Source organism: Chinchilla lanigera, unplaced genomic scaffold (genome assembly GCF_000276665.1).
Source record: "Chinchilla lanigera isolate Chin_1 unplaced genomic scaffold, ChiLan1.0 scaffold00115, whole genome shotgun sequence".
In the NCBI taxonomy this organism is placed as follows: Eukaryota; Metazoa; Chordata; class Mammalia; order Rodentia; family Chinchillidae; genus Chinchilla; species Chinchilla lanigera.
In genome coordinates, this window is record NW_004955516.1 from 4028293 (window position 1) to 4038584 (window position 10292).

A 10292-nucleotide genomic window follows, 5' to 3' on the forward strand; every position below is an offset into this window, starting at 1 on the left:
TTCAAATAAAACGTTTGAACTGTTCTCATGAATTGTTTGCATGAACTGTTCTCTTTGAATTCTCATTAGATGTCAGAAATCAGTGATAAATACGTACCTATCACCTAACACAAAGCAGTGCCACAGGAGGAAATGATACTTCTGGAATTTGCACTGGATGGCATCTACTTCAATTGTACACATAGGCCTATCACTAAAGTTTAAAAAAAATCCGTGTCTCCTTAAAAACTTTATTTTCTATATGACGCAGTTCCCAGGAAAGGTTTCTTGTTTAGAAGGTGTACCTGTCTTCAGCTGTCCTCTCACACAGATGGCAACTCCACTGAAGCTTTGTCTTCAGTAAAAGGAAGCAATTGTGAAATATTGGCGTGGCCATAATGAGACATTGTTTTCTATCTCCCTTCACATGTGAGCTTTTCCTTATGTTACCAGAATGTTCTTGCTTACCACCAGAGGTACGTGCAAAATCCTCTTCCTAAAATGAATTTCAATTTGATTTGCTGAAATTTAATTATTTTTATGATTTTTTACCTAATTTGATTATTTCTAAGGTCATGCCACTCTTACTAGAAGGAAGAAAATCCAAGAAAACCACAATTTTGATTCCATATATGTTAGTGGACTTTTCTACAAATTTGTAGATATTTCACATGGAAACATCCTTTTTTAAGCAAGCAGGAGTAACATGGTGAAATCACTAACATGACTCTATCGGCCTTGCATTTGGGAAGAATAAAAATAACCTTGTTTCAGTGAAGCATGGAATTTAATTGGCTCCCAATCTTTTTTCCTCATGCATCTGGTGGCCAGTACTACAGTAGAAAATTTTAAACTAGAAGACATAATCCAATTAAATTTCCTTTTAAAAATGTCAAAGCAAATAAATCCAGGGCTTATTAGCTCACACACAGCTTTGCTATTCTCACTGGGCAGCTGCTGTTTATTGGGTTTTCATCCAGTACCATCTTTGCTTCCCATTTCAAGGGTGTATGGTTTTTTTTTTTTTTTAACATATCAGCAGCTACGATTTTTCACCACTGATGAACAGTAATTTATTGCCAACTTCTCTGACATCTTAAGTGTCTCTAGTGACAGCCAGCTTGGAACATGTCATAGGGCCGTCATGGAGACAGTGATTCCTTGCCATTCAGAATCATGATTTTGTATCATTGAATTTTACTCTGTGTTTCATAGTTCTTTGTTCTTCCATAAAATGCTATGTAAAACATTATTTAATGCTCGAGATTACATTGAATTTTGTCCTGAGATTCGGGCACTGCCTCTTGAGTTATCTTGAAGTCACTTTAGAGATCCTGGATTCATCCACAGTTTGCTGGGCAGTTGTGTTCCAAACAGCTGTGGCTTTCACAGACATGTTTTTAATTTTGATAAAGGCAAACTTGCTTAGTGCCTTCATCTGATTTCCTTGAGAAGCAGACGTGGAGACAGGGGTTTGAGTGGGAGTAGTTTGGGGGAGGGAAGTGAAAGGAACACTGGTAAGGGATTAAAAAGAGTGAGAAGGGGAAAGGTGGGAGCTGCTAAAGGGCGTATGTTCAAACCAGTTACAGATGTGGGTGACGGGAGCTTAATGCGCCTGGGAAAGCCTGGGATCGAGTGGCCAACATTGCCTCAGAGTTATTCTCCCCTAAGTGCGTGGGAGCTGCAGTATTCATCTGTCAATTCCCTTCAGTCATTGGTTGAAGGCTGCTGTTGAAGTGGAGGAAAGGCAGAAATTCCCTGGCACTTGTCACTTGCCACGGGGGCAGGAAGAGTGGGCCTCTGAGGCCAGAGAGAAGCTCAAAGGCAAAGGAACACAGGAGTTAGCCACTGGAAGTTGGGCTGGTATATGCCAGAGTGGAAAGGGTGAGAGGGTGGGAAGGGGGAATTGCAAAGCCTGTGACATGAAGATAGTAAAGATTTCAAACGTGTATTGCCAAGGGTCTGTTGTACCCTAGCAGGCCCATCCCATTGGCTTGACCTTGTCTGCAGTGGGGGATCAACTTCTATGGGATGAGCCCTCCTGTTGTAGAAGTTATTCCTACTTTAAAACTTAGCTATGGGCTGGAGATGCACCTCAGTGGTAGAGAACTGACCAAGCATGTGCAAGGTCCTGGGTTCCATCCCTAGCACCACAAAAAAAATGTACATGCACTGCTGGGAAAACCATATGATCTAGGGTTTTCTTTGCATGTTATAGTGCAGGATGAATAAAAGCTCGATATTCTTTTTGTTTGTTTTTTTCCAGTACCAGGAATTGAACTCATGACCTTGTGCTTGCCAGGCAGGCCCTGTGCCCCTGAGCTAAATCCCCAGCCCCAAAAGCTCAATATTCTAACTCACTGCCCAGATATATAACCGTTGCAACACTTGGGGATTTATTAGAATAATTAGTGGTAGTTTTGTCATTATGTCTCCAAGAATCTCTTCATTTAACAAAGGGATCAGCCATATGATTCCTTTGGGTGGGTCCAATTGTAAGCAAAATTCAGCTCTCTTACTTTCCACCCTCTCTTGGACCCAAATTTGATTTGTTAGTCCATTTTTATGTAATACTTGAGAAAATTTCCCTAAAGTTGGTGTGTAGTGGTGAGTAGATCTTAGGTGCCCCAAGCACTGCGAATGTATCTGTGGCATTTATCAGTTGTCTTGGGCAGAGAAAGTTACCCCCACCTGACACCTAGAGAACAGTGACAAAGGGAAGAATGGTCAAGGGATGTGGATTCTAAACAGAGAGGAGAGAGCTTGGGATTGTCAGGAGAACTTTGTGGGATCCATGGGGTTTAAAACAATCAGGATTTAAAGAAATGGACTATTGTTACCTTTCTGGCTTAAATTACCCTTCATTGCATATTTCCTTGAGTTTCTCTTTGTCTGTATTGCTTGTTGCTAATGAATTTGATACTAACCTCCAGATTTTTGAGTTATTATTCCAGTGTAAGTTTTTCTGTTTTTTGCTTTTATTGTTGGCATTTAAACCATGATTCCATGCTACACACACACACACACACACACACACACACACAGTCCTCCTTTTGTGGCCTAATAAGCTATGAGGCAGGGTCCTCTCACACTGATCTGTTTCATAAGACAGTATTTCTCAAATAAGCCCATAATAATTGTATGAGTTGTATAATATGCTTTATTTTTTTGTATTAAAAACTTTTATGTAAAAAGTCTAATGGAGAATAGTGATTTTGAATATATGTATTTGTACAATTCTTCTATAATAAGATTAAATTTAAAAATACTGCTTAAGAACAAAAATTCCTTTCCAGTTTGAAATGAAAGTTTGAGGATACGTTAAGTAGTGGAGTCAAATGACCGTTGTTCTCAGCCTTCATTGGTTAAAATAGATTGCTTAACACATCCACAATGGTTCGCTACCTTTTGATGTGAGGAAGGACATGTCACTCAGTTCTATGTGGTATAAATTGCACAAAATACCCTTTAGGTGTTGTTTGGCTGTCATTTGTCCAATCGGTCATTTTCTTCTTCACACTGCCAATTGGTGGTTTGGGCTCACCATCTGACAGGAAGCATTCTTGAGAGAGAAGAGTGTCATCTCAGGAATCGCACTGTTTGCTACTCTTTTCTTGTTGCTGCTTCTGAATAGCCCTCTCCACGGCTTAGTTTTGGAGGGTGGCCTAGCAGATAGATGACCGTGGCTCTGGAGGTTCACGGCTGTTGAGGGTCCTGGCTCCTCACGGGCTGGTGGTTTGGTTTTAGACGTGCTACTCACTTTTCGTTTCTGTAAGTAGGTAATTGCACTAACGCCTACCTCTTTGAGCTTTTTTTTCTGTGATGATTAATACATGTTACTAGTGTTTTCATATAATAAATACTCAACACTTGATTATTTTTACGACTAATAATGCAAGTATTTATAAGATTCCTATAACCCTGCAAAAATGTGCAAGTAGTTCATCATCATTAGGGCACCACATAAATTAAGATTTTGGTGCCTTAAAAGTGCCAGTACTTGATTCTATGTTTTTTTGTACTGAGAATCGAACTCATGACCTTGCGCTTGTCAGGCAACCACTCTGTTGCTGAGCTATATCCCTGGCCCCCTCTGTGTTGATATTATCAATTGCCATAGTTTTACAGATCACTTACATTCCAGTAACTTCCACATCTTCGTACAGTTCTGGACTCTTAACTTTATGCCGTACATATTTTCAGGGGCTTACCAGAAAGAAGTCTTCACTTTGATGGGGACTTGAAATAAAAAATGTCCAAAACTCAACTGACTGTCCCTTTTTTTTCTTTTTCTTTTTACCAGTACTAGAAATCGAACTCACGACCTTGCACTTGCCAGGCAGGTGCTGGGCCGCTGAGCTGCTGAGCTAAATCCCCAGCCCCTGACTGTCCCTTTTTGACCCTCATTTTTTCACTTAAAATTTCTTTAAACTCCTTTTCTTCTTCTTTTCCTTATGACATTGCCTTGGGTTGAATATTGCCCCCACCCCGAAAAGTCATGTCTATCCTGGACCTTTCAGTGTGACCTTGTATGGAAATAGGGTCTTTGAAAATACAATTAGTTAAAAGGGGGTAATACTGGGTTAATGTGGACCCTAAGTCCAGTGATTTATAAGATGGGCACGTGAAGACAGATACACACAGCTCCATTCAAAGATGGAGGCAGAAATGACAGTGGTATGCTTGCAAGTCAGGGATTGCTGACAACCTCCAGTAGCTGGGGGTAGGGCATGGGTCAGCCCTGCTTATGCCTTGGTTTTGTACTTCTGGCCTCCTAAACTGTGAGAGAGAGGAATATATTTCTGTTGCTTTAAGCTACCCCTTTTGTAGTGATTTGTTTCCTCTGCCTTAGGAAACTGATATAGACACTTAGCTGTCTATATTATAAATTTTGAATTCTTAGAGTTACCGTTTCCTGTATTAGTTTGCTAGTGCTACAGTGAAATACCGCAAACTAGGTGGCTTAAAACAACAGACGTGGCAGGGTATAGTGACTCATGCCTGTAATCCCAGTACTCTTGGAGGCTGAGGCAGGAAGATTGCCAGTTCAGACCCAGTCTGGGCAGCATACTGACTTAGTGACACCCTATCTCAAAATGAAAAAGGGCAGGTGGTGCAACTCAGTGTGAAGGCCCTGGGTTCAATCCCCAATACCGCAAAATAAAACCAAAAACCTGACATTTATTCTCTCACAGTTCTGGAGGCCAGCAGTACAAAATAAATGTCAGCAGGACCACGCATGCTCTGAAACCTGTGCAGTTTCTTTGCTTGCCCGCAGCTCCTCCTGGTTTGCCAGTGCCCTTTGGTGATGCTTAGTTCATGGCTGCACAGTCCCAATTCCTTCTCCCCATGCGCCTGTCTTCACATGGCACTGTCTTATAGGTACTCACCTTCCTCATGTTAACTTCCCCAGTTACATCAGCAAAACCCTACTTCCAAATAAAGTCAACATTCTGAGGTATAGAGCTTAGGATTTGACTATTTTTGGGGAGGTGGACGCAATTCATCCCCCAAGACCACCCCTTTCTTTTATCACCATTTTAAATCTTGCACCTTGTAAACATTCTTTGATCTCCCGCAGCAGAATCTGCCTGGCCTAGCCCCTGTTCTCTAGCCCAGCCTCTGCTGCCCCGGTTATGGTGCAGTCATCTTTCCTCAGGATTATCAGTCATTGCCCCATTGATTTTCCTACTGCATTTCACTCTTCATGCACTCAACACATTATCTAATCAACTGCAAATCAGATTACAGTCTTTCCACTGGCCAGGCCCTACCAGTGGCTTCCCCTCACCACAACCTGGAGTTTGAAATAGTACAGAAGGCCCAAGTTTGATTCCCACTTCTTCCAGCCACCTTCCTTGCCACTTTGCACAATGTATCCCAGACCACACTAGGCTACTTGCCTTCTCTTGAAAATAGAATTTGCATATACTATTCCCAATGGCTAGAACACTCCTTCTGAACCTGAACCCCATGCTGAGCTGCTACTCATCCTGTAAGGTCCACCTAAAATATCACTGACTCAGCGTGCTCCTAAAATTCCCCCAGTTAGAATTATTGCTCCTTTCCCTGTGTATTTGTTACACTTTGTGATTCTAGTTACTAATATAACATTATCAAAGATTTAGAACCTTTTATATAAGCTGTGGGTGTGACTCAGTGGTAGAATGCTTGCCTAGCATGTGCAAGACCGCGGGTTCCACCTTTAGTACTACAAAAGAAAGAAAAAAGGACCCTGTATATAAAACAATTAACCTTGATAGTGTAAAGTCTAAGTTATGTGTACATACATACATACACACACATACATGGGCTATATGGTGTGTGTACTGATATCTAGGACAGCCTGTTGCTCTAGGGCCGGGATGAACAAAATGAGACTAAATGAAGCACAGGGGAAAATGATCCCATCAAGAGGTGCAGCAAACATGGGGCGGATGAGGCTGCTGCCAGCATAGCACAGCACAGTTTTACAGTAAACTTTTTAATACAAGGAATACACTCTAATGATGAAAAATATAGTAAATACGCCTGTAACATGGTTATTATAGTTGTTAAGTGTTATGTATGGTGTGTAATTGTATGTGATGTACTTTTACCTGACTGACAATACTGTAGATTTAATTAAACAGCACGACCTAAACATGGAACGCATTGTGCTCATCACGATGGCTATGATGTCACTATGCAGTAGGAATTTTTCAGCTCCATTCTAGTTGTAAGGACCACTGTCACATGCGGTGCATTGTTGATCAAAACATTATTATGCAGTACATGACTGTCTGTATTAAAGTAGCTGACCCCTGAGCGCTCACTGTGAGTGATCCATTAGTCTTTCCGTGGCTTATTGAAGAAACGATAACCAGGCAGCCAGTGTAGCTACCAGTTTGGATTTTAAATCTTTTGAAAATCGAGTTCTTAATAAAGTTATAGTTATGCTGTCACTGCAAGGATGCTGCCTGAAAAAGCTCCAACATTTCAGTGGTTCACAAGACGCATTTATTTTTTTGACCAGGGGGCTATGGGTCAGCTGAGCTTGGCCGGATGGAGCTGTTTTGGCTCCAGGTTGTGAGTTGGGCTTGGGTCTCCTTTATCTCTGTCATTCTTGAGCTAGCACATTAGAACCGACATTCGTGACATATCTGCTACCAGTGCCTAGGGCACAGCCATTCCTGTGGCCAAACCCATATCAAAGGGGCAGGAAAGTAGCCCCTCCCCCCATGGGAGGGTCTGCAGTCATCTGGCAAAGAGTGTGCCCATGTAATTTTAATAGAGGGAGCTAACAAAGCGTCAAGAACAAGAATTGAATCTATCTCCAAGTCCTTCCGATCATAAATGGACAATAGAATTTCTGCCTGAAAGTAAAAGCTTCTGTAAAGACGAAGAATCTGAAGTTGAATTTTCAAAACTGCACTTTGAAATGTGGCTCTAATTATGTCCATCTCTTTTTTTTCTAGAGATGTGAAGATGTTTGGTTCGGGATGCCATCACCCATTCCTGTGAAATTCGTTCGATACTTAGACCTTTTGAAGGACATGTATGGCTTAGAGTAGGAGTGATCAGAACAGTTTGGTCAACTTGCTTTGTTTCACTGCTCTAATTTTGCCCAGTGTATTTTAGTAGATATAATTTCATTAAAAACAAAAAGGAAGGTTGATATTGAATGGAAATCCATAAACCACAATTAATTTTCTTTTGTCACTTTAGTTTTTCAGAACATCGTATTATATTACTGATGTCCTGGCACTATTAAAAATGCCATTTAAAAAAATGTCAAACATTGTTATTGTATGTGTGATTTATGAATACCAAAGAATCTTCTAATAATTTTCCATCCAACATAATTTGATTCAATTACAATACGAAAAGAAAATGACTTTTGATGGCTAAACAGAGCAATATAAAATCAAATTATATCAGAGCAATAAGTTGTGATTCTATTAAACATTTTTTGAAATCTTTTTGACACATTTATTACTTATATAATTAAGTTTTATAGCAACTCGCCTCATCAAAACAATCCTTAAATCTCTCTAGATTGAATGTATTTATTTTCTAAAATTAGTAAAGTTACGGGAGGAGAAAGAACTTCCTTCTTGACAGCATACATACATCTGGAAGAAAAATTGAAACATAACACAGTGTTTATATTTTTAATGCCCTTTTGGTATCTAAAGTCAGCTCATGTACTTTGCAATATATGCATGTGCATATAATTATAGTATGACCAAAAATGTATTGTGTTTAAAATATTTAAGGATGTGAATGCTGCAGATTTCAAGGATTTGTTTTGGTTCATTTTATACTCATACACCACCAGCACCCCAGCCCAGGGATTGAAATATTCTAAAATTACATTTACCTCCTGCATTTTCCTGGTTCTATTTTTATTTTTTTCAGCAGAACTCTTGTCATATACACATTTGATTAAAACTCATAGCCATGGAGTTGTGGGGGATTCAGTGTCAGAAATACTTCCCAATCTACCCTAGTCTCCAGTGTTAGGTGCTGGGTATCATAAATTCACATGCCCGGTGGGTGTCTTCATAGACAGCAGGACGCTGTCAGGAAGGGATTGCTCTGGGGAGAGGAAGAAGAGCTGATGACATCTCAGGGTCTTCTTGTTCTTGCTGCATTTAAGGCAGTATCTTGTCCAGAAATGAGCTGGCTTCTTGGCACTCAGATGTACCAATCTGCACAATAACAGCGCCTCTTTCTTTTCTTTTCCAATTGAAGCTAACCAATAAGCTGCTTTTCTGTGTAAAGCTAGGATAATTCCATGTGTGCACTATTAGGCGAGGCCTCATAGGACTTCCCAGTAAACCAGTGTGCTCAGTTGCTTACTGGAACCATCAGTTTGTAAGCCCTATTTTTGATTGCTTGATTTTTGTCCTTGGTTTCTTTCTTTCTTTTTCTTTCTTTCTTTCTTTCTTTCTTTCTTTCTTTCTTTCTTTCTTTCTTTCTTTCTTTCTTTCTTTCTTTCTTTCTTTCTTTTTCTTTCTTTCTTTCTTTTCCTTCCTTCCTTCCTTCCTTCCTTCCTTCCTTCCTTCCTTCCTTCCTTCCTTCCTTCCTTCCTTAACTAACAGTGGCAAGCCATTTTATCACTGTAACATTTTCCATTCCCCAGAAAGCAAGCTTTTAGAAGAATGACACTTTTCCTAGAACTTTGCAAGGTGACACATCTGTCACTTACTTATTCAACTCTTCACTCAGTTGCCTTTCCCTCAGGAGTTTTAAGTATATAGATAATTTAGCCCTGGTACTATCTTGTAATGTATTTCTTTTGAGAAGTGGGAGCAGAAAAGGAAAGGAAGGAGCAAGTGTGACAACAACTGCTCTGTCTATGTGTGTTACTGCCCTGGTCGTTCCTGGTTCAAACCCACAATTAGCAATGAAATGGCCGTTACAGGAATCATGCCGATAAACATGATACATTGCAGCCATTCAGACACTTTAAAGAATTACTCTTTTTATAACTAAGCCATACACTGAGGGAGATTTATAATTTAGAGATAATATCCCCATTAGTAAAGTTTATGACCCAATAAACAGCTCCCACTAGTTAATAAATGCCAAAGCCATAAAAACAAAGACTATTAATGTAATAGAATTTCTGTACCTCCCTCTTTCGCTGGTGGTCTGAAGATGCTGAAGGGAAATGCTATCTTAGGAAAAACATTTATTCCCGTTATGTAAATATCAATGAATTGTCTTACAGTCCATCTGGAAGTCTCCCAGCCCCCCTGGTTGCAGGTGGTCCTGGGATGCTGATACATTCTACTTAGTTTTCAAGCAGTGGATATCTGGATTTTAGCACAAGGGAACACTGACTCAAACCTTTGGGGGAGGTGTGGTGAAGGGCTGGGATTTCTCTTCTTCCCTCTGAAAAAGAAGTCCTAGTTATTGCCATGTTCCAGGGTAATAATTTTGAAAGAATTTTCACATCCTTTGTGCAGACATTATTTTTAGCTCCTAACATTCATTTTGACGGAAAAGCAAATGCCCGTGGATATCAGGTGAGTGGAACGTTAATATGGCCAAACCTTTTGTCCTCCGAACTAATTGTTTATTAGTGTTTTTTTCAGCCATGGGAATGATCAACAGAGTCATTTGAAAGACCAAATCATAAATCATGTTTTTTCATGCAAAATGGATGAAAAGCTGTCAGGGTTTACAATAAGTGGTTGCTGAGTCACTGTTGTGAAGTGTGGATGTAAGCATTACAGCAGTTTGCACATTTTGCTTATTTTATTCCAGGTGTTGCCTTCGTTCAATGGATGTCAAATTTTACCATTCCTCTTGCCTTTCCAACT

General features: G+C 40.1%; 1 protein-coding gene across 1 annotated transcript in view; it reads left to right on the forward strand.

Moving 5' to 3' along the window:
• The window catches only part of Efhc2 (EF-hand domain (C-terminal) containing 2), a 168508-nt gene extending 160751 nt beyond the window's left edge, over nt 1-7757 (forward strand). The window contains exon 15 of the mRNA XM_005408997.1: nt 7437-7757. Coding sequence (XP_005409054.1) covers nt 7437-7532 — 96 coding nt within the window. The 3' untranslated portion in view covers nt 7533-7757. The remainder of the gene's footprint in view (nt 1-7436) is intronic.
• The last annotated feature ends 2535 nt before the right edge of the window (nt 7758-10292 follow it).